The 24,100-nt window shown below is 38.4% G+C and overlaps 4 protein-coding genes across 5 annotated transcripts; 2 read left to right on the forward strand and 2 right to left on the reverse strand.

Annotated features, from left to right (window-relative positions):
- The first annotated feature begins 2,043 nt into the window (after window positions 1-2,043).
- Window positions 2,044-3,648, forward strand: LOC121884776 (retinal cone rhodopsin-sensitive cGMP 3',5'-cyclic phosphodiesterase subunit gamma-like). The gene is made up of 3 exons (XM_042393775.1): window positions 2,044-2,202; window positions 2,854-2,969; window positions 3,101-3,648. The coding sequence occupies exons 2-3, from the start codon at window positions 2,866-2,868 to the stop codon at window positions 3,216-3,218; spliced, it is 222 nt and encodes a 73-aa protein (XP_042249709.1). The 5' UTR covers window positions 2,044-2,202; window positions 2,854-2,865; the 3' UTR covers window positions 3,219-3,648.
- A 2,998-nt stretch (window positions 3,649-6,646) lies between these two features.
- LOC121884609 (retinal cone rhodopsin-sensitive cGMP 3',5'-cyclic phosphodiesterase subunit gamma-like) lies at window positions 6,647-8,231 on the reverse strand. Of its 2 annotated transcripts, XM_042393496.1 has the most exons (3): window positions 8,087-8,231; window positions 7,320-7,435; window positions 6,647-7,188 (listed from the first exon to the last, which is right to left on the reverse strand). In XM_042393496.1, the coding sequence occupies exons 2-3, from the start codon at window positions 7,421-7,423 to the stop codon at window positions 7,071-7,073; spliced, it is 222 nt and encodes a 73-aa protein (XP_042249430.1). In that variant the 5' UTR covers window positions 7,424-7,435; window positions 8,087-8,231; the 3' UTR covers window positions 6,647-7,070. The 2 variants fall into 2 exon arrangements, with proteins under 2 accessions (XP_042249430.1, XP_042249436.1); XM_042393502.1 differs by lacking the exon at window positions 8,087-8,231 and having other exon boundaries at window positions 7,320-7,451.
- Window positions 8,232-11,420: 3,189 nt separating this feature from the next.
- On the reverse strand, window positions 11,421-13,390 carry LOC121884350 (retinal cone rhodopsin-sensitive cGMP 3',5'-cyclic phosphodiesterase subunit gamma-like). The gene is made up of 3 exons (XM_042393122.1): window positions 12,993-13,390; window positions 12,194-12,315; window positions 11,421-12,062 (listed from the first exon to the last, which is right to left on the reverse strand). Exons 2-3 carry the CDS (start codon window positions 12,301-12,303, stop codon window positions 11,945-11,947), a joined length of 228 nt encoding a protein of 75 aa, XP_042249056.1. The 5' UTR covers window positions 12,304-12,315; window positions 12,993-13,390; the 3' UTR covers window positions 11,421-11,944.
- A 3,244-nt stretch (window positions 13,391-16,634) lies between these two features.
- LOC121884408 (retinal cone rhodopsin-sensitive cGMP 3',5'-cyclic phosphodiesterase subunit gamma-like) lies at window positions 16,635-18,599 on the forward strand. Its single transcript, XM_042393202.1, has 3 exons — window positions 16,635-16,969; window positions 17,647-17,768; window positions 17,900-18,599. The coding sequence occupies exons 2-3, from the start codon at window positions 17,659-17,661 to the stop codon at window positions 18,015-18,017; spliced, it is 228 nt and encodes a 75-aa protein (XP_042249136.1). The 5' UTR covers window positions 16,635-16,969; window positions 17,647-17,658; the 3' UTR covers window positions 18,018-18,599.
- Window positions 18,600-24,100: the final 5,501 nt, after the last annotated feature.

Raw genomic sequence — 24,100 nt, forward strand, 5'->3', positions numbered from 1 at the left:
CACAATATTTTACACACACATGATCACTCCCCACAGATGTAGAGACATTTGTAAAAGGAGCCTTAACATTGAGCTAAAAATGACATGAGAATATCAGCAAACAAAGGCCCTCCCTCCTACTTAAAGGTTGCATTAAATTCAATTAAACTCAATTAAACACTTAATTAAATCAGGCTTTTCAAGCACACAAGCATACACGCTTAAGACGTTTGTATTAACAAAGTCCTTTAGAGGAAGTTAAAGAGACAAATAAGATAATGTGTTAAAATAAGGATGCAAAGAGCACAAAACACAAAATACAAAGTTATAAGATTTTAGAAAAAGCCAAAAGAAACAAGGGATTTTTAAAAAGCTGATTCAGCTTCTCTGAAACTTCTCTGATGTAGTTTCAAGATAAAAGAGACACTTTGCATCCAAGTAGAGATACTTTTATCTATAATACAGTAAAAACACATCCCTGACACCTCACAGTATCTGTTTTCTCAGCACTTCTCTGCATTCAAGCTGTAACTTTAACCCTTAATGTGAAACTGACAGTCAGAGTTTGATCTTACCTGCTTCTGCAGTTGCACAGTTGGTTTCTGGCTGAAGTCTCTCTGGTTCTCTTTGGGTTTTGTCCTGGTGTCTTCTTATATACTCACCCCCTGCCCACTAATCCCCCTTAACATGTTTATCCATAACTTTCTATTCTCTCCTCTTAAACCCAGCCCTCTAATTGGCCTCTCTGCTCAGATAGATTAACAGGGGGCTCAAAGGTGTTGTGCCATGTGAAGACGTCTGCAGCCTTACATAATGAAGCATCGCAGGGAAAAACAAAATTGGATTTACTGAACAATATGAGTTGTTTTTGGACCTAATACGTCACTGAATATGTAAATATACCTGTAAGAAACGATGTGTTTTTAAAATAACAGAATAATATATTATTATATATATTATTCTACAACAATAAAATTCAGTTGACAGTTTTTAAACAAAAATAATGGATTGCAAAGGTTATTCTTGAGCTTGAAAACAATAATTTGACAAAAAAAAATCTTAACTAAAGCTCCTCTTACTAGACTTTCTTTATCAGTTAATAACAAATATGAAAGCTCTGGAAACAGCTAGAAAGTGGACTTTAAGTTTGGACTTTAAGTTTTTTTGTGTCAAATAAAGATTTGGAGTCAATATTTGGTGCTACGCAAATATGCAAATATTGAGTTTATCTTATCTAATCTAATGTTTTATCACTCCCTGACTCTTCTTTCATGCCAGAATAATAAACTGTGGAGCTAAGTTGACAGTTACTGTCTCAGTATTTGTCCTTCTGTCACCTCAGCCCATGAACTGAGAGGTGGGATTAAGAGCTGAAGGGTTAAGTGTTCTTTACATGTTACTAAGTGATCAATCACCTGTATGCAGCGCAGCTCATGTCTCATCACATGCTGCAGGTCATCCTGCAGGCTCCTGTACATCAGCTGTTATTGTTTACACATAAACGTGTACAGTTGTTTTCTTCACGTTTCTCACAATCTATCAGCCCTTCAAATCAATGTTTGACTGCAGGGCGTCTGTACACTGAACCCACATAAACACTGAATCCTCAGTAAACCTGTAGGACTTTATGTCTCTAAAGACAGGAAATAAACCACTGATATATATAAAACCATATATGTATACAGTATATCGCTCACCATGAAACATCAAACCAAATGTAGTACTTTAGTAGTACTTTAGTAGTAGTATGGAATGACTACATGGTAAAAATAAAAAGTGACAGTTATTTTATTAAATGAAAGTGTTGAATTGGACTTTTACACTTCAGACAGGTGTGTGTGGGTGAAATACTGATGTATGTGGTGGGACGTGACAATGAATGTCTTTTAGAAGATTTTTTGGCTTCAACTTGATAGTGATGCTAATATCTGTATCCTGTATTAACAATATTCCCCCAAAACTGTCGTTTCTCATGTTGTCAAAAATATCTACCTTGAAATACACCTTGTATTTATATCTTGTTCTTCTTTATCTCATCTATTTTTGGCTGAGCTGGTACAGAATTGGACAGAGCACAGTTGGCACATGAAAGAATGACAGAATGAACATCTGAGGGGATTAGCCAGCTCAGAGGGCTTTAAAAAGGGACAGTCGGACAGCGAGAGGACCACCACAAGAGAGAAACCTCCCAGCTCATCAGACACTTTGAAGCCTCAACAAAAGGTGAGATGAAACTGCAATTTTCTCAGCTCTTCAGCTGAGAATCTGAGGCTTTTACTGCTTTAATGAGATGTAGTGCTTCAGATTCTTCATGCTTGCAACAGTTTTCTTGTAGAAGGAAAGACAGACGGAGTAGTTTTCTAAAATGAGGCCTGAGATCTTTACTGAGAGGACTTCATTCTAGTTTCCAGTAGTTTGTTTTGGCCTTCCTGCTGGTACAGCTTTAACAATGTCTGTAGGTCCCTCAACTGATGGATTTGGATGAACTCAGGGGAGATTTGAACATTGGCTGTATACTTTTTTTAATGCAATGTGTACTTTAGTGACTGGTCTGTATGTTGACTTGCTTGCTGAAGTGGATTAGAAATAAAATTTAGAATATTCACAGAAATGAAGTAGAGGTTATCAGTTGTTGGCAGCAGAAACATTTGCATGGTCAAGGCAAGTTTCTTTATTAGGTATCTTTAAATAACAAGGCAATTCAAAGTGTTTTACATAAAAAGGCATTAAGACGAGACATAAAAGATAAAACAGGAGAGTAAAAGTTTCAGAATGGATGAATAGTGACAAAGAGAAACGTTTACAGCCTAAGTTAAAAACCCCTGAGAGTTGCAGGGAACTCATATTTTGTTGTTTCCTCTTTTTCTTTTCCAGTAACTAAACAAAATGGCAGATGTTGCAACTCCCGCCGACAAGAAGGCACCTCCTAAATTCAAGCAGAGGGCTGCTCGCACATTCAAGAGCAAGGCCCCTAAACCAGGCCAGAAGGGGTAAGATGGATTTAAGATCACAAGTCTTTTCTTTATCTGCTATTTTAGATTTACTTTCACTTCCCAAAGCAAAACGTTTCCTCGTGTCCCTCAGTTTGAACTCATCAGAGCTTTGTGTCTTATCCATTCAGATTCGGAGACGACATCCCCGGCATGGAGGGTCTCGGCACAGACATCACAGTGGTGTGCCCATGGGAAGCCTTCGGGGACATGGAGCTCAGCGACCTGGCGAAATACGGAATTGTTTAGACCTCTTTCCTCTGCCTTTACCCCTACTGCCATTATTGTCCCTCATGTGTTCCTACTGTTGAAAAGCAGCTGAAAATCTACAACTTGTGTGCTCTGGAGAGAAGGCAGCCTTTGATGATTTAGAGGTCTGACCTGGAAAATAAGATCCAGATCTCTCTCTTGTCTCGTGCACTTTATTTGCCCCTGCCTACAGCAGAAAAAAAGAATCAAATGGAGTATATATTTTGTAAATATGTGAGAGGGTTTGATATCTGTTACTGTGATATCCTGGTGCTGCTCTGCTCTTCTCCTGTCCCCTCCTCTTCTCCTCAAAGCTGCTGACTCAGCATGCACAGATGTCTATTTTGTGTAATTAGCAAATCAAATTTTATTTTCATGTGAAAGTCTAAATGCACTTCGGTTCAATTTATTTTTTCAGTTGAAATGAACAATTCCACAAACACAATAAATGTTAATATTTTCCACACAACATTATGTCTTTGTGTCCTTCCTCTTATTAACACAGAAAACTACACTGACGATGAAATGATTTTAACATTCAACAGTCAGGCAGGAAAAAACAATAACAAAACAACTATACATGTTATTTGGCCTTTTGTGTCTTTCACTGGTCATATTTTCTGGCTTCATCCAATATACATAATATACTACGTGTATAATAATGCACTTGATTCATCATGAATGCTGGTGTGGACGCCATTCTTTAAGTTTCCACACTTGCATATTGTAAAAAAAACAATATGACAATACAAACAATGTCGCTCACTCTGCTGCAATGCTAAAACAATGGCATATTGATTATTGATGATGTAACTGTCTTAGGTGATTTGATTTTTTTTTCCATTGGCCATTGCAGCCTATGACAATGAGAGGTGAGGTGAGTGTTTGTCAGAGTTCAATACTTTCTGATGTTAAAATAGGAAACCCTCTGAAAAAACTAAACTAAACATACATGGCATTCATTTGGTGCTCACACTTTTATAAAAAGGGAAGAAAAAACACATTCAGGCAACTTATATTCAGATAAATTCTCCTGTCACTGATGAGATCAATCTTATTGCAGCCAATCAGACTTCTAGATGATACTTTTAAAACCGCCAATGTTCAGCTTCTCTCAATCAGCCCAATTAGAGAATTATAGACCGATCTCCAAACTTCCTTTTCTATCTGAAATCCTCAAAAAAATTGTCACTGATCAACTACTTAACCTGGTTGAGGATCATAGTATCTTGATCTTATCGTCACAAACACAGTACTGAGACAGCACCATTGATAGTAACAAATTACATCCTCATGCACGCTGACAAAGGTGATTACTCCGTTCTCATCCTACTTAACTTAACTGCTGCATTTGATACCATCGACTACACCATCCTACTTGATCGATTGCATAACTGAGTGGGCATTTCTGATACAGCTTTAAACCGGTTTCATTCTTACTTAACGACTTTTTAATGTCTGTGTTAATAATCATGTATCCTCCTCCTTAGCTCCCCTCCAGTGCGGCGTTCCTCATCCTGTTTTCATTGTACATCCTCCCTCTGGGTCAGTTGTTCAGCCGCTTTCATGAAATGTCATATCACTGTTTTGCAGATGATACTCAGATCTATTTCTCTGCCAAACCCAATAACTTGAACCAGCTGCTCTCCCTCCATGATTGTTTAGCTCAAAGAGTGGATGACTCAAAATGTTCTCCATCTAAACCCTGACGACAAAACTGAAGTTCTTTTAATTGGTTCTGAAATCTTTGTCGATGCTGCTACTCAGTTTATTGGCCCACTTTTCCCGAACATTAAATCCACTGCTAAGAATCTTGTATCATCTTCCACCAGTATATGACATTTGACCATCATGTCCAATCCTGTTTTCTTCTGTTAAGAAATATTGCAAAAATAAGACATATATTGCCCGCTACTGTTCTTGAACAATTAATCCACACATTCATTTTCTCCCGGTTGGTCTACTGTAACTCCCTTTACACCTGCCTCAGTCAGTCTTCTCTGAAACATCGACAATTAATCCAAAATACAGCAGCTGGACTTCTAACCGGAACTAGTCGTAGGTCCCACACTAGCCCTGTTCTTGCATCCCTCCATTAGCTTCTGGTAAAATTCAGAATAAACTACAAGATCCTACTGATTACATATAAAGCACTCCATGACCTCGCCGCTAGCTACATTTCTGAGCTCCTTGTTCCTCATTCCACTTCACGACCTCTTCGATCCTAAAATCTTGGCCTTCTATCGATCCTATAAGGTGACCGCGTATTTGCATTCTGAGCTCCAACTCTGTGGAATCATCTTCTATCTGTTAGATTGGCTGAAACCTTGGACAGTTTTAAACGACGCCTCAAAACCCATTTATATCAGCGAGCCTTTCTATAGACTTCTTCTCTCCATGTCCTGTTTTATTCCATTTTGGTTGATTTCTCTCCGTGTCATGTTTGTCTATTTTGTCCATCTGTTTCAATTTTGCATGTGTCTGTGAAGCACTTTATAACTGTGTCTTTTAAAAAGTGCTATATAAATAAAAGCTTACTTACTCACTTACTTACTTTGGTTTACACATCACAGAGGTTTGCCTGTGGAGAGACTTTGATAACAGCAGTGAAATATGGATTCATTTTGACCCATTTTTAAGATTTTCTTTTTGCATTTCCTCCTTAATCGTCAAACACAGCCCTGTACTCATACTCACATCACCCTGCGACTCGTCCTCAGATCCTGTTAATGAAGAGTTATTTAGGTTAACACTCAATAACTACAACTGCAAAGCTCTTTATACTGTATGTCTGTTACATGCTGATTGCTCTTCCTCCTGTGGTTTTGTGTTCATGTCATCATTTTTTAGGCTGTTACAATATTACAACATTTGATAATAATTTGGTCTTTTCAGACACATCAGCTCTTGTTAAATTGTCGTGCTCCTTCTGCTGACATTAAAACTAAAATGTTCTCTTTTTCTTTACATATGAAAAAAAGGAGACTCTATATTTCCTGTGAATGAGCAGGTCTGGTTGCCATGGCAGCGGTACCCTGCCCTCTATTTTCTCTTACCCTCTGTCCTTGAAGTCAGATTTATTTAAACAATTTGAATGAATTATAAATATATATTTTATTTTTAATAATACTGAAGTGTGGAAACTTAAAGAATGGCGTCCACACCAGCATTCATGATGAATCAAGTGCATTATTATACACATAGTATATTATGTATATTGGATGAAGCCAGAAAATATGACCAGTGAAAGACACAAAAGGCCAAATAACATGTATAGTTGTTTTGTTATTGTTTTTTCCTGCCTGACTGTTGAATGTTAAAATCATTTCATCGTCAGTGTAGTTTTCTGTGTTAATAAGAGGAAGGACACAAAGACATAATGTTGTGTGGAAAATATTAACATTTATTGTGTTTGTGGAATTGTTCATTTCAACTGAAAAAAATAAATTGAACCGAAGTTCATTTAGACTTTCACATGAAAATAAAATTTGATTTGCTAATTACACAAAATAGACATCTGTGCATGCTGAGTCAGCAGCTTTGAGGAGAAGAGGAGGGGACAGGAGAAGAGCAGAGCAGCACCAGGATATCACAGTAACAGATATCAAACCCTCTCACATATTTACAAAATATATACTCCATTTGATTCTTTTTTTCTGCTGTAGGCAGGGGCAAATAAAGTGCACGAGACAAGAGAGAGATCTGGATCTTATTTTCCAGGTCAGACCTCTAAATCATCAAAGGCTGCCTTCTCTCCAGAGCACACAAGTTGTAGATTTTCAGCTGCTTTTCAACAGTAGGAACACATGAGGGACAATAATGGCAGTAGGGGTAAAGGCAGAGGAAAGAGGTCTAAACAATTCCATATTTCGCCAGGTCGCTGAGCTCCATGTCCCCGAAGGCTTCCCATGGGCACACCACTGTGATGTCTGTGCCGAGACCCTCCATGCCGGGGATGTCGTCTCCGAATCTGAATGGATAAGACACAAAGCTCTGATGAGTTCAAACTGAGGGACACGAGGAAACGTTTTGCTTTGGGAAGTGAAAGTAAATCTAAAATAGCAGATAAAGAAAAGACTTGTGATCTTAAATCCATCTTACCCCTTCTGGCCTGGTTTAGGGGCCTTGCTCTTGAATGTGCGAGCAGCCCTCTGCTTGAATTTAGGAGGTGCCTTCTTGTCGGCGGGAGTTGCAACATCTGCCATTTTGTTTGGTTACTGGAAAAGAAAAAGAGGAAACAACAAAATATGAGTTCCCTGCAACTCTCAGGGTTTATTAACTTAGGCTGTAAACGTTTCTCTTTGTCACTATTCATCCATTCTGAAACTTTTACTCTCCTGTTTTATCTTTTATGTCTCGTCTTAATGCCTTTTTATGTAAAATACTTTGAATTGCCTTGTTATTTAAAGATACCTAATAAAGACACTTGCCTTGACCATGCAAATGTTTCTGCTGCCAACAGCTGATAACCTCTACTTCATTTCTGTGAATATTCTAAATTTTATTTCTAATCCACTTCAGCAAGCAAGTCAACATACAGACCAGTCACTAAAGTACACATTGCATTAAAAAAAGTATACAGCCAATGTTCAAATCTCCCCTGAGTTCATCCAAATCCATCAGTTGAGGGACCTACAGACATTGTTAAAGCTGTACCAGCAGGAAGGCCAAAACAAACTACTGGAAACTAGAATGAAGTCCTCTCAGTAAAGATCTCAGGCCTCATTTTAGAAAACTACTCCGTCTGTCTTTCCTTCTACAAGAAAACTGTTGCAAGCATGAAGAATCTGAAGCACTACATCTCATTAAAGCAGTAAAAGCCTCAGATTCTCAGCTGAAGAGCTGAGAAAATTGCAGTTTCATCTCACCTTTTGTTGAGGCTTCAAAGTGTCTGATGAGCTGGGAGGTTTCTCTCTTGTGGTGGTCCTCTCGCTGTCCGACTGTCCCTTTTTAAAGCGCTCTGAGCTGGCTAATCCCCTCAGATGTTCATTCTGTCATTCTTTCATGTGCCAACTGTGCTCTGTCCAATTGTGTACCAGCTCAGCCAAAAATAGATGAGATAAAGAAGAACAAGATATAAATACAAGGTGTATTTCAAGGTAGATATTTTTGACAACATGAGAATCAACAGTTTTGGGTGAATATTGTCACATAATACACTACATGTATAATAATGCGCTTAATTAAAAACAATGTCGCTAATTCTGCTGCATCGATTTTTAGCCTTCTTTTAACTGTCCGACAACTGTCTCAATTGTCTTCGGTGATTTGATTTTTTTTTTTCCATTGGCTATTGCAGCCATTGACTCTACTATAAAGATGTTTCATATTGTGATACCTCACTAAGTTCTATGACTGAAACATTGTATTTTCAATAAAGTTGAGAGGTGAGGTGAGTGTTTGTCAGAGTTCAATACTTTCTGATGTTAAAATAGGAAACCCTCTGAAAAAACTAAACTAAACATACATGGCATTCATTTGGTGCTCACACTTTTATAAAAAGGGAAGAAAAAACACATTCAGGCAACTTATATTCAGATAAATTCTCCTGTCACTGATGAGATCAATCTCATTGCAGCCAATCAGACTTCTAGATGATACTTTGGTTTACACATCACAGAGGTTTGCCTGTGGAGAGACTTTGATAACAGCAGTGAAATATGGATTCATTTTGACCCATTTTTAAGATTTTCTTTTTGCATTTCCTCCTTAATCGTCAAACACAGCCCTGTACTCATACTCACATCACCCTGCGACTCGTCCTCAGATCCTGTTAATGAAGAGTTATTTAGGTTAACACTCAATAACTACAACTGCAAAGCTCTTTATACTGTATGTCTGTTACATGCTGATTGCTCTTCCTCCTGTGGTTTTGTGTTCATGTCATCATTTTTTAGGCTGTTACAATATTACAACATTTGATAATAATTTGGTCTTTTCAGACACATCAGCTCTTGTTAAATTGTCGTGCTCCTTCTGCTGACATTAAAACTAAAATGTTCTCTTTTTCTTTACATATGAAAAAAAGGAGACTCTATATTTCCTGTGAATGAGCAGGTCTGGTTGCCATGGCAGCGGTACCCTGCCCTCTATTTTCTCTTACCCTCTGTCCTTGAAGTCAGATTTATTTAAACAATTTGAATGAATTATATATATATAAACATAGCACAAAAAAAAGGAAATTTGTGTTTGGTAGTTTATTTCTTTGTTGTAACGATGGCAATAAATCTTATACCATTGGAAAGCCTGTTTATTTCCCTTTTAAATGGAGCCACATTTGTAAGGAACATGCATTTGTGGGATGAGCAGCAGAGCTGAGTATGTGGGTTGCGCCCATGAAAAATTTGCCAAATCTTCTCTGCCGATGCCAAACAGCTTATTCTGCCATTGACTCTTGTTTGGTGTTTGGTGGATTGGATGATTGAAGTTTGAAGAAACAAGACATATTGGCAATTTAACAATTTATTCATTTAACAAACAGGAGCCTCAGTAGCGTGTGGAAGAACCATACACAGCCACAACAGCTTGGCACCTCCTCCTCATGCTGGTCACCAGCCTGGTCACACTCTGCTGTGGGATGGCGTCCCATTCTTCAACCAGCATTTGTCGCAAGTCAGCCAACGTCGTTGTGTGGTTCACTCTGGCACGGACAGCACGCCCAAGCTGATCCCACAAGTGTTCAATGGGGTTGAGGTCAGGACTGCTGGCAGGCCGTTCCATCCTCTCCACTCTGGAGGTAGTTTCTGATGAACCCCGCTCTGTGGGGGCGAGCGTTGTCATCTTGGAGGATAGAGTTCGGTCCCAGACTGTGGAGATATGGGATTGCCACTGGTTGCAGAATCTCATCTCGATATCTCTCTGCATTGAGATTGCCTCCAATGATGACAAGCCTTGTTTTCCCAGTGAGGGAGATGCCGCCCCACACCATCACCCTGCCTCCACCAACAGATGTTACTCTACCAGTGCAGCAATCAGTATAGTGTTCTCCGCGTCTTCTCCACACTTTGACCCTACGATCCAACTGCCGTAGACAGAATCTGGACTCATCGCTGAACATAACGTTCCTCCACATGTCCAGGTTCCAGTGCACGTGTTGCAGACACCGGCACAAACAGGCCTGACGGTGAAGGACAGTCATGGCCGGCCTCCTGGCAGCCCTATGAGACCGGAGTGTGTGACCAGGCTGATGACCAGCATGAGGAGGAGGTGCCAGGCTGTTGTGGCTGTGTATGGTTCTTCCACACGCTACTGAGGCTCCTGTTTGTTAAATGAATAAATTGTTAAATTGCCAATATGTCTTGTTTCTTCAAACTTCAATCATCCAATCCACCAAACACAAAACAAGAGTCAATGGCAGAATAAGCTGTTTGACATCGGCAGAGAAGATTTGGCAAATTTTTCATGGGCGCAACCCACATACTCAGCTCTGCCGCTCATCCCACAAATGCATGTTCCTTACAAATGTGGCTCCATTTAAAAGGGAAATAAACGGGCTTTCCAACAGAATAAGACAGGAAATATAAGACAGGAAATATCTTCCTTGTTTTTTCCTCCTCTGTGTTCTCACATCACCCTGCGACTCGTCCTCAGATCCTGTTAATGAAGAGTTATTTAGGTTAACACTCAATAACTACAACTGCAAAGCTCTTTATACTGTATGTCTGTTACATGCTGATTGCTCTTCCTCCTGTGGTTTTGTGTTCATGTCATCATTTTTTAGGCTGTTACAATATTACAACATTTGATAATAATTTGGTCTTTTCAGACACATCAGCTCTTGTTAAATTGTCGTGCTCCTTCTGCTGACATTAAAACTAAAATGTTCTCTTTTTCTTTACATATGAAAAAAAGGAGACTCTATATTTCCTGTGAATGAGCAGGTCTGGTTGCCATGGCAGCGGTAGATGCAGAAAAACTAGTCCACACATTCGTGTCCATTATTATACACATAGTATATTATGTATATTGGATGAAGCCAGAAAATATGACCAGTGAAAGACACAAAAGGCCAAATAACATGTATAGTTGTTTTGTTATTGTTTTTTCCTGCCTGACTGTTGAATGTTAAAATCATTTCATCGTCAGTGTAGTTTTCTGTGTTAATAAGAGGAAGGACACAAAGACATAATGTTGTGTGGAAAATATTAACATTTATTGTGTTTGTGGAATTGTTCATTTCTACTGACCAAATAGATTGAACCAAAGTTCATTTAGACTTTCACATGAAAATAAAATTTGATTTGCTAATTACACAAAATAGACATCTGTGCATGCTGAGTCAGCAGCTTTGAGGAGAAGAGGAGGGGACAGGAGAAGAGCAGAGCAGCACCAGGATATCACAGTAACAGATATCAAACCCTCTCACATATTTACAAAATATATACTCCTTTTTTCCACTGTGGAAAGTACAATCTCAGGTCCAGAGCTGCTGACACCACTTCATAAGAGAGGCAAGAAATGCAAAGGAGAGTTTCAGAGAAAAAAAGCGACGGCAGGGTGAAGAAAAGTAGAAAAGGACGAGGGAGAATTGGTAGAAAGGCAGGGGGCAAATAAAGTGCACGAGACAAATGAGAGATCTGGATTTTATTTTCCAGGTCAGACCTCTAAATCATCAAAGGCTGCCTTCTCTCCAGAGCACACAAGTTGTAGATTTTCAGCTGCTTTTCAACAGTAGGAACACATGAGGGACAATAATGGCAGTAGGGGTAAAGGCAGAGGAAAGAGGTCTAAAGAATTCCGTATTTCGCCAGGTCGCTGAGCTCCATGTCCCCGAAGGCTTCCCATGGGCACACCACTGTGATGTCTGTGCCGAGACCCTCCATGCCGGGGATGTCGTCTCCGAATCTGAATGGATAAGACACAAAGCTCTGATGAGTTCAAACTGAGGGACACGAGGAAACGTTTTGCTTTGGGAAGTGAAAGTAAATCTAAAATAGCAGATAAAGAAAAGACTTGTGATCTTAAATCCATCTTACCCCTTCTGGCCTGGTTTAGGGGCCTTGCTCTTGAATGTGCGAGCAGCCCTCTGCTTGAATTTAGGAGGTGCCTTCTTGTCGGCGGGAGTTGCAACAGCTGCGTCTGACATTTTGTTCAGTTACTGGAAAAGAAAAAGACCAAACAACAAAATATATGAGTTCCCTGCAACTCTCAGGGGTTTTTAAACTTAGGCTTTAAACTTTTCTGTTTGCCACTATTCATCCATCCTGCAACTTTTACTCTCCTGTTGTATCTGTTTTATTTTTTATATCTTGTCTTAGTGTCTTTTTATGTCATATGTAAAGCACTTTGAATTGTTGATTAAAGGTGCTGAAAAAACTCCCCTTGTCCTTGTAGATTCCTCTGCTACCATCAAACAATAATCTCCCCTCTGTAAAGGTGTCACCACTGTAAAATCATCCCCCACTATGACTCCCTAATGATTATTTCTCATCCACTTCAGCAAGCATGTCAACAACCAGACCAGACACTAAAATATACATGCTTAAAGATGTCAATTGAAAAAGTTATACAGACAAAGTTCAAAACTCTGAGTTGATCCAAATCCATCAGTAAAAGAACCAACAGACATTGTTAAAACAGTGACAGTTGAACAGTACCAGCAGGAACTAGACCAGCACAAACTGCTCAAAAGTCTCAGTAAAAATCTCATTTCAGAAAAGTGAATATCTACTACTCTGTCTGAGCGGAATCAATCTCAAGCACTATATCTTATAAAAGCAGTAAAAGCCTCAGATTCTCAGCTGAAGAGCTGAGAAAAGTGTAGTTTCATCTCACCTTCTGTAAAGGCTTCAAAGTGTCTGATGAGCTGGGAGGTTTCTCTCTCGTGGTCTTCCTCTCGCTGTCCAACTGTCCCTTTTTAATGTCGTCCGTGCTGGCTAATCCCCTCAGATGTTCATTCTGTCATTCTTTCATGTGCCAACTCTGCTCTGTCTAAATCTTTATCAGCTCAGCCAAAAATAGATGAGATAAAGAAGAACACGATAGAAATACAAGGTATAGTTCAAGGTAGATATGTCTGTCAATGTGACAATTGACAGTTTGGAGGAATACTGACTGACTAATTAGCTTCACTATCAAGTTGACGCCAAAAAAAAAAAAAAATCTGCTAAAAGACATTCATTGTTTATCTGTCACAGCCCACCACATACATCAGTATTTTACCCACTCAAACCTCTCTGAACTGTAACAACTGTCAGTTCAACACTCGTATTATATAGAGTAGAGCAACTACTAACCAAATAATTGCAGGTCATGAAACAATGTCATAATTAATGTTGGTCACGTTGTATTTGTGGTGTGTTGTCACTCTATAGCTTTAGTTGAGTGAATCAAGTCAATTTGCATCGTGGGTAATGTAGGCGCCATATGTTGACCAGGATGAAGAATGTGTGGAATAAAAAAAACAACGTCACTTGTTCTGCTGCATCGATGTTTAGCCTTTTTTTAACTGTCCAACAATGCTATAAGAGTGCAATGCTAAATCAATACAATATCAGTTTTTGATGATGTATTTTTCTTAGGTGTTTGTGTTTTGTTTTGTTTTTTTTCCATTGGCCGCTGCAGCCTGTGGCTCTATTATAAAGATTTTGATGTTTCATATTGTGATACCTCACTAAGTTCTATGAATGAAATATTATATTTTCAATAAAGTTGGTAGTGAGTGTTTGTCAGAGTTCAATACTTGACGTTAAAATAATAAACATACTGAAAAAATAAAACCAAACATACACGGCATTCATTTGGTGCTCACACTTTTACAAAAAGGGAAGAAAAACACATTCAGGCAACTTATATTTAGTTTAAATTCTCCTGTTACTGATGATATCAATCTCATTCTACATAACAACAGTTTATTAGAGGATTTTCAGTCAGGATTTAGAGGCATCATAGCACAGAGACAGCACTGGTGAAAGTCACAAATGACCTCCAAATTGCATCGGACCAAGGACTTCTCTCTGCATGTGTCTTGTTGGACCTCAGTGCTGCATTTGACACCATTGACCATCACATACTACTGCAGAGACTGGAACACTTAATCTGCATTAAAGGAACTGCATTAAGCTGGATTAAATCCTATTTATCAGATCGATTTAAGTTTGTACACGTTAACAATTAATCCTCCATGCACGCAAAAGTTAGACACGGAGTTCCACAAGGTTGTGTGCTTGGACCAATGCCATGCACCTTATATATGCTTCCTTTAGGTAATATTTGGAAACACTCCATAAATATTCATTGTTATGCAGATGATACCCAATTATATTTATCAATGAAGCCTGATGAAACCAATCAGTGAACTAAACTCCAAGCATGCCTTAAGGACATAAAGACCTGGATGACCTGCAATTTTCTGCTACTAAACTCAGATAAAACTGAAGTTATTGTGTTTGGCCCTAAACACCTTAGAAACACATTATCTAATGATATAGCTGCTCTGGATGGCATTACCCTGGCCTCCAGCACCACCGTAAGGAATCTGGGAGTTATCTTTGATCAGGATATGTCCTTTAACTCCCACATAAATCAAATCTCAAGGACTGCCTTTTTTCACTTACGTAACAATGCAAATATCAGGCACATCCTGTCCCTAAAAGATGCAGAAAAACTACTTCACACATTTGTTACTTCTAGGCTGGATTATTGCAATTCCTTATTGTCCAGCTGATCCAGAAAGCAGCTGCACGTGTAATGACAAAAACTAGGAAAAGAGATCATATTTCTCCCATTTCAGCTTTGCTAGAACACTGCGCTCCCAGTATGCAGCTTACTGGTGGTTCCTACAGTCTTTATAAGTAGAATGGGAGGCAGAGCCTTCAGCTATCAGGCTCCTCTCCTGTGGAACCATCTTCCAGATTCAGAGGGCACACTCTCTACATTTAAGAGCAGGCTTAAAACCTCCTTTATTGATAAAGCTTATAGTTAGGGCCGACCAGGTCTTTGACCAGCCCCTGGTTATGCTGCTATAGGTCTAGACTGCCGGGGGACTTCCCATGATGCACTGAGCTCCTCTCTCCTCCTCCCCCTCTCCATCTGTACGCATTCATGTATCACTAATGCATGTTACTAACTTCTTCCCTGGAGTTTTTGTGCTTTCTTGTCTCACAGGTTTCTATGGATCTTGATCGTGGACCCTCTAGTTATGGATTACATCGTCATTGTCGTGCCTCTCTGTGTCTCTCTCCCCCTCCCCCCCCCCCCTCCCCCTCCCCCTCCCCCTCCCTCTCTCAAACCAACCAGTCGAGCCAGATGGCCGCCCACCCAGAGGCCAGTTCTGCTGGAGGTTTCCTCCAGTTAAAGGGGAGTTTTTCCTTGCTGCTGTCACCAAGTGCTGCTCATGGGGGGATGTTGGGTCTCTATAAATTAAAGAGTATGGTCTAGACCTGCTCTATATATCTATAATCAATATAAGTGCCCTGAGATAACTTCTGTTGTGATTTGGCACCATATAAATAAAACTTAATTGAATTGATGTTTTTAAGCTGTACCCTTTACAATATTATGACATTTAATGATAATATGTTATAGATTATCTCTTGTTAAGTTGTCTTGCTCCTTTAAAAATTAAAATGCCAGATTTCTATAACAGCTGATAACTTGATGTTAATTATCACTCAGCCTAATATGAGCTGTGTTTATGCTGACATTAAAACTAAAACATCTCATAATGTATCATCTAGAATCTGATTGGCTGCAATGAGATTGATCTCATCAGTAACAGGAGAATTTAAACTAAATATAAGTTGCCTGAATGTGTTTTTCTTCCCTTTTTGTAAAAGTGTGAGCACCAAATGAATGCCGTGTATGTTTGGTTTTATTTTTTCAGTATGTTTATTATTTTAACGTCAAGTATTGAACTCTGACAAACACTCACTACCAACTTTATTGAAAATATAATATTTCATTCATAGAACTTAGTGAGGTATCACAATATGAAACATCAAAATCTTTATAATAGAGCCACAGGCTGCAGCGGCCAATGGAAAAAAAACAAAACAAAACACAAACACCTAAGAAAAATACATCATCAAAAACTGATATTGTATTGATTTAGCATTGCACTCTTATAGCATTGTTGGACAGTTAAAAAAAGGCTAAACATCGATGCAGCAGAACAAGTGACGTTGTTTTTTTTATTCCACACATTCTTCATCCTGGTCAACATATGGCGCCTACATTACCCACGATGCAAATTGACTTGATTCACTCAACTAAAGCTATAGAGTGACAACACACCACAAATACAACGTGACCAACATTAATTATGACATTGTTTCATGACCTGCAATTATTTGGTTAGTAGTTGCTCTACTCTATATAATACGAGTGTTGAACTGACAGTTGTTACAGTTCAGAGAGGTTTGAGTGGGTAAAATACTGATGTATGTGGTGGGCTGTGACAGATAAACAATGAATGTCTTTTAGCAGATTTTTTTTTTTTTGGCGTCAACTTGATAGTGAAGCTAATTAGTCAGTCAGTATTCCTCCAAACTGTCAATTGTCACATTGACAGACATATCTACCTTGAACTATACCTTGTATTTCTATCGTGTTCTTCTTTATCTCATCTATTTTTGGCTGAGCTGATAAAGATTTAGACAGAGCAGAGTTGGCACATGAAAGAATGACAGAATGAACATCTGAGGGGATTAGCCAGCACGGACGACATTAAAAAGGGACAGTTGGACAGCGAGAGGAAGACCACGAGAGAGAAACCTCCCAGCTCATCAGACACTTTGAAGCCTTTACAGAAGGTGAGATGAAACTACACTTTTCTCAGCTCTTCAGCTGAGAATCTGAGGCTTTTACTGCTTTTATAAGATATAGTGCTTGAGATTGATTCCGCTCAGACAGAGTAGTAGATATTCACTTTTCTGAAATGAGATTTTTACTGAGACTTTTGAGCAGTTTGTGCTGGTCTAGTTCCTGCTGGTACTGTTCAACTGTCACTGTTTTAACAATGTCTGTTGGTTCTTTTACTGATGGATTTGGATCAACTCAGAGTTTTGAACTTTGTCTGTATAACTTTTTCAATTGACATCTTTAAGCATGTATATTTTAGTGTCTGGTCTGGTTGTTGACATGCTTGCTGAAGTGGATGAGAAATAATCATTAGGGAGTCATAGTGGGGGATGATTTTACAGTAGTGACACCTTTACAGAGGGGAGATTATTGTTTGATGGTAGCAGAGGAATCTACAAGGACAAGGGGAGTTTTTTCAGCACCTTTAATCAACAATTCAAAGTGCTTTACATATGACATAAAAAGACACTAAGACAAGATATAAAAAATAAAACAGATACAACAGGAGAGTAAAAGTTGCAGGATGGATGAATAGTGGCAAACAGAAAAGTTTAAAGCCTAAGTTTAAAAACCCCTGAGAGTTGCAGGGAACTCATATATTTTGTTGTTTGGTCTTTTTCTTTTCCAGTAACTGAACAAAATGTCAGACGCAGCTGTTGCAACTCCCGCCGACAAGAAGGCACCTCCTAAATTCAAGCAGAGGGCTGCTCGCACATTCAAGAGCAAGGCCCCTAAACCAGGCCAGAAGGGGTAAGATGGATTTAAGATCACAAGTCTTTTCTTTATCTGCTATTTTAGATTTACTTTCACTTCCCAAAGCAAAACGTTTCCTCGTGTCCCTCAGTTTGAACTCATCAGAGCTTTGTGTCTTATCCATTCAGATTCGGAGACGACATCCCCGGCATGGAGGGTCTCGGCACAGACATCACAGTGGTGTGCCCATGGGAAGCCTTCGGGGACATGGAGCTCAGCGACCTGGCGAAATACGGAATTCTTTAGACCTCTTTCCTCTGCCTTTACCCCTACTGCCATTATTGTCCCTCATGTGTTCCTACTGTTGAAAAGCAGCTGAAAATCTACAACTTGTGTGCTCTGGAGAGAAGGCAGCCTTTGATGATTTAGAGGTCTGACCTGGAAAATAAAATCCAGATCTCTCATTTGTCTCGTGCACTTTATTTGCCCCTGCCTTTCTACCAATTCTCCCTCGTCCTTTTCTACTTTTCTTCACCCTGCCGTCTCTTTTTTTCTCTGAAACTCTCCTTTGCATTTCTTGCCTCTCTAATGAAGTGGTGTCAGCAGCTCTGGACCTGAGATTGTACTTTCCACAGTGGAAAAAAGGAGTATATATTTTGTAAATATGTGAGAGGGTTTGATATCTGTTACTGTGATATCCTGGTGCTGCTCTGCTCTTCTCCTGTCCCCTCCTCTTCTCCTCAAAGCTGCTGACTCAGCATGCACAGATGTCTATTTTGTGTAATTAGCAAATCAAATTTTATTTTCATGTGAAAGTCTAAATGAACTTCGGTTCAATCTATTTGGTCAGTAGAAATGAACAATTCCACAAACACAATAAATGTTAATATTTTCCACACAACATTATGTCTTTGTGTCCTTCCTCTTATTAACACAGAAAACTACACTGACGATGAAATGATTTTAACATTCAACAGTCAGGCAGGAAAAAACAATAACAAAACAACTATACATGTTATTTGGCCTTTTGAGTCTTTCACTGGTCATATTTTCTGGCTTCATCCAATATACATAATATACTATGTGTATAATAATGCACACAAATGCGTGGACTAGTTTTTCTGCATCTTTTAGGGACAGGATGTGTCTGATATTTGCATTGTTACGTAGGTGAAAAAAGGCAGTCCTTGAGATGTGATTTATGTGGGAGTTAAAGGACATATCCTGATCAAAGATAACTCCCAGATTCCTTACGGTGGTGCTGGAGGCCAGGGTAATGCCATCCAGAGTAGCTTTATCATTAGATAATGTGTTTCTAAGGTGTTTAGGGCCAAACACAATAACTTCAGTTTTATCTGAGTTTAGTAGCAGAAAATTGCAGGTCATCCAGGTCTTTATGTCCTTAAGGCATGCTTGGAGTTTAGTACACTGATTGGTTTCATCAGGCTTCATTGATAAATATAATTGGGTATCATCTGTATAACAATGAAAATTTATGGAGTGTTTCCAAATAATATTACCTAAAGGAAGCATATATAAGGTGCATGGCATTGGTCCAAGCACACAACCTTGTGGAACTCCGTGTCTAACTTTTGCGTGCATGGAGGATTAATTGTTAACGTGTACAAACTTAAATCGATCTGATAAATAGGATTTAATCCAGCTTAATGCAGTTCCTTTAATGCTGATTAAGTGTTCCAGTCTCTGCAGTAGTATGTGATGGTCAATGGTGTCAAATGCAGCACTGAGGTCCAACAAGACACATGCAGAGAGAAGTCCTTGGTCCGATGCAGTTAGGAGGTCATTAGTGACTTTCACCAGTGCTGTCTCTGTGCTATGATGCCTCTAAATCCTGACTGAAAATCCTCAAATAAACTATTGTTATGTAGAAAGTCACATAACTGATTAGAGACTGCTTTCTCAAGGATCTTAGAGAGAAATGGAAGGTTAGATATAGGTCTATAGTCGGCTAAAACACCTGAATCAAGAGTAGGCTTCTTAAGAAGAGGTTTAATTACAGCTACTTTAAAGGACTGTGGTACATAGCCTGTTACTAAAGACAGATTGATCATATCTAGTAAAGAAGTGCTAACTAAGGGTAAGGCTTCCTTAAGCAGCCTAGTTGGGATGGGGTCTAAGAGACAGGTTGATGGTTTACATGAAGAAATTGTTGAAGTTAGTTCAGGAACGTTGACTGGAGAAAAACAGTCCAAATATATGTCAGGTGTTTCTAAGGTTCCTGTGTTTGGGGAGAGAACGGTGCCTGTTGAGGGCAGGAGGTGGTTAATTTTGTTTCTAATAATTAGAATTTTTTCATTAAAGAAGCTCATAAAGTCGTTACTACTGAGAGCTAAAGGAATATATGGATCAATAGAGTTATGACTCTTTGTCAGCCAAAGTGCTGAAAAGAAAAGGAAGTTTTCATGATGTTTGCTTTAATTTGAAGGATTGGGAGTTTATACCATGGAGCTAACCTCTTTTGTTTATTATTGTCTTTTTTAGAGGGGAGATGGAGTCCAGTGTTATTCACAATGAGCCTGCAGCACTATCAACAAGATTATCAATTTGGGAGGGACTAAAGTTAACATAAGAGTCCTCTGTTGTATTGAGACATGGCATTGAAGGCTCTCTGGCTCCAGTTTATTCTGGGTCTTGTATACTGAAATTCAACTGGTCACAGTGGGAACACAGAGAGAGACAAACGGAGTAGCATGAAGAAAGTCTTTGCTAAGCTTCATTTGTTTATAGTTTTGTTTTTTCAATATTTTCATTATTTTGAAACCAACAAGTATTGAATTCCGACACAAACTCACCACTAAGTTTTTATAAAATGTGATGCGTCAGTCATAGTACTTCAAGAGGTATCACAATATGAGACAACATCTTTATACTCGAGCTATAAGCTGCAACAGCCAATGAAAGAAAATCAAATCACAAACAGCAAAAAGACAATTACATCATGCTGCTGATTTAGCATCGCACACTTATAACATTGTTGAACAAAAAAAAACCCCAAAACACTAAGATCAATGCAGCAGAACCAGTGATATTGTCTATTTTGTCAAAACCTGACGCCTACATTACCCACAATGCAACTCGATTTGACTACTATGGAGTGACTACATAGTAAAAATAAAGAATGACCAACATTAACCATGAAGTTGTTTTACACCTACAATTATTTTTCATGTAAATAATTTATTTCCTGTTACTTTACTTCATAAAATGAAAGTGTTGAATTGACAATTGTGACAGTTCAGAGGTGTGTGTGGGTAAAACACTGATGTACGTGGTGGGCTGTGACAGATACACAATCAATGTCTTTTCAGATTCTTTGGCTTCAACTTGATAGTGATGCTAATTACTGTCAGTCAATATTCTTCCAAAACTTTATCTCTTTGCATGGTGCATTTCATCATACTGTGGGGGAACCTTAGAGGCACCTTTGCAGTATTTTTTTGTCCTTGAGTTTTGTCCCAGTACACTAAACCCATCGTTAATGCTGATGTGGACACTATCCTTTAAGTTTCTATGCTTGCATATTATTAAAAAATGTATATTCACTCAAATGTTGAGACTAGGATTTCACTTATTCATTATGCATCTATTTATTGTTCATTAATTCACATCTGTGAGGACCTGTGTACTGACTGTCTCTGGTTTTTTGAGGGGTTTTTTGTTAGTTTTTTGTTATTTTTCTTATGCATGGTCTGGGTACACTGCCAAACTGAATTGCCCTTTCGGGATAAATAAAGTTGTCTGAATCAGAATCAAATTGTTAATATAAATATGACTTCAAGGATTCAAGAAGAAATAAAAAGGCAGGTTACCGCTGCCATGGCAATGAAACCTGCTCACTCACAGAGAATATAGACTGAACACCAGTTAACATCAAGTTGTCAGCTGTTACTGAAATCTTTCTTTAAAGAAGCAAGAAAACTTAATTGTTCTAAAAACACAAAATCATCATCAAATGATTTAACATTTTAAAAAGGTTCACTCCAAAAAAGTTAAAAACTGCAGGAGGAAGCACATAACAGACATCCAGTATGAAGAGGTTTGCAGTTGTAGTTATTTGGTGTTACATTACAGTACAGTACAACATGTACTGTATTCAAATTCTTTACTTAAAGGGCCACTCCGCTGATTTTATATATGAAGTTTGGTTTACGCGTCACAAAGAGTTCTGCTCAGCTGTGGAAACAGTAAAACAAACATATTCAATATGTTGGAGAATGGTCAGTATTTTATTATATATATATAATATTATTGCATTAATTATTACTGTATAGCATTTTACTGTTGTATTTGCTTACTTTCAACAAATGTATTCACTAATGAGCAGTTTAATCACATTATCTTGTTTTGTATGTAAAATCTGCAGAGTAGTAACCATAGCTGTCAAATTCATTTGTAAATAGTAAAATATTTGCTTCTCAGCAGTAGTGAAGTAGAAATTACTCAGTCCATATTGTATTTTGCAGAAACTGATGATATGTAATGAAATATTTAACAGCTGCTCTGGTAACATTTTAGGTAAACAGCTAATGTTATACTGTAGTGTTGTTTGTGTCCGTCTTGCCCCCAGATATCAATGTGCATTTGTGTCAGTGCACCCATTAGCAGCTCGAGCCTTTAAACAGCGAGCGGACAAAGGGACGGTGCCTTGTGCAATGTGGCATGAACATAACAGACAGCAGCTCAAAACCTTTGGCCTCTTCATTATCGGGGTCCTCAGGGTGAATCGTGGGGCGATGGGAGAGCACAGAGGAGATGAGTACAGGGCCGTGTTTGAAGATTAAGGAGGAAGTGCAAAAGGAAAAAGTTGAAAAAGTGCGTCTAAGTTACTCCATATTTCACTACTGTTACCAAAGACTTTCCGTGGGAAAACCTCTGTGATGTGAATATAAAAGTATTATCTCCAAATCTGATTTGCTTCAACAAGATTGATCTCATCAGTAGCAGAAGAATTTATGTGAATATAAGTTGCGCAATAGACAAAACTTCATTTTTGATATTTTTTGAACAGCTTTTATGTAGAGTTCCTGTGTTTTACGCTAATTACGCTACATTAAAAGCCTGTTATACATATGAATACATTTAAAACATATAACATAAACAAATGAACAGCAACTTCCTCTTCTCTGTAAAACAGTAATTCTTCTCAGTAATTGTTGGCTTATGGGTATATGTATGTATATATATATATATGGGTATATGTATGTGTATATATATATATATATATATATGGGTATATGTATGTGTATATATATATATATATATATATATATATATATGGGTATATGTATGTGTATATATATATATATATATATATGGGTATATGTATGTGTATATATATATATATATATATATACATACATACATACATATACACACACACACGTAGACTAAACCTTCACATGTAAATCACATCTGAAAGCTGCTTAAAGGCTGCCATGTAAGATAATTAAGGCTTTCTTGTGTTCATTGAGCCACAGGTGTTCAGTGTACCTGCCAACTAACCTAAAATGAGATTATCGGTCTTGGCCAGCCTCACACGTCTCTTTTTAAAGTGCAGTTGGGTTCTCCGGATCTCCGGATCTCTGGGTCTCTGGTCCTCATTGTATGTGGAGCTGCAACAGCTGCATCTGCTGGTTACTGAGAGGAAGAGGAGTCAGGTCACTGCGGTGGATATGATGATGTTAACTTATGATATTATAAAAGGTTGGCTCCTGCAGAGATGATTGGATATAACAAAATAACAGAAAGCCACCAGAAAGAACATTCAGTTTGTTTATTTAAGCGCAATGACTGCTAACTGTATTTGTAGGTATCTGGAGTAAAAATATCCACCCACTGCCTATTTTTACACTCTGGCTGCAGGATTAGACTTTGCAAAGTCACAGACAGCACATGTACAGTAGTCATGCCAGGTAAATCACACTGTGTACTTTACATGTGGCCTCGTTTTCTACATTTCTACATTCTCTGTTCTAATGTTTTCTGGCTGCCCTGAGCAATTTCAAGCAGCTTTAGCATTTTATTTTGCCCTGTAAGTGTCCTGAGTTTACAGTAGCATCCAGCATTGGTATTCATAGATCTGTGTGACTGAACATACAGTATCTGCTTCATTATTTTCTTTGAGATATGCTGCACAAGTATAGGCTATTCTGCCTGCTGTAATGGGTTTGGTAAAATCATGTATTTGTAATTCAAATAACTTTGCTCTGAGTCACCTTCCTGCTGCTTAAACTGCTGACGTCACATGCTGTTTTTCCTGTCATAACGTTCAAAGTCATTTAACATTACTCACTCTGATATCCAGTAATTGTTCCTGAAATCAAAAGACCTAGAGTATACACATTTTATACTGCAGTTTTATGCTTTAA

This window comes from Thunnus maccoyii, chromosome 2, assembly GCF_910596095.1.
Source record: "Thunnus maccoyii chromosome 2, fThuMac1.1, whole genome shotgun sequence".
Taxonomy (NCBI): Eukaryota; Metazoa; Chordata; class Actinopteri; order Scombriformes; family Scombridae; genus Thunnus; species Thunnus maccoyii.

Bases quoted from the DNA above. Each gene is read 5' to 3' on its own strand.
- LOC121884776 (XM_042393775.1), top strand. From the start codon at position 2,866: ATGGCAGATGTTGCAACTCCCGCCGACAAGAAGGCACCTCCTAAATTC. The intron at 2,970-3,100 runs GTAAGATGGATT...TTATCCATTCAG, and splicing joins CCTAAACCAGGCCAGAAGGG to ATTCGGAGACGACATCCCCG.
- LOC121884609 (XM_042393496.1), bottom strand. From the start codon at position 7,423: ATGGCAGATGTTGCAACTCCCGCCGACAAGAAGGCACCTCCTAAATTC. The intron at 7,189-7,319 runs GTAAGATGGATT...TTATCCATTCAG, and splicing joins CCTAAACCAGGCCAGAAGGG to ATTCGGAGACGACATCCCCG.
- LOC121884350 (XM_042393122.1), bottom strand. From the start codon at position 12,303: ATGTCAGACGCAGCTGTTGCAACTCCCGCCGACAAGAAGGCACCTCCT. The intron at 12,063-12,193 runs GTAAGATGGATT...TTATCCATTCAG, and splicing joins CCTAAACCAGGCCAGAAGGG to ATTCGGAGACGACATCCCCG.
- LOC121884408 (XM_042393202.1), top strand. From the start codon at position 17,659: ATGTCAGACGCAGCTGTTGCAACTCCCGCCGACAAGAAGGCACCTCCT. The intron at 17,769-17,899 runs GTAAGATGGATT...TTATCCATTCAG, and splicing joins CCTAAACCAGGCCAGAAGGG to ATTCGGAGACGACATCCCCG.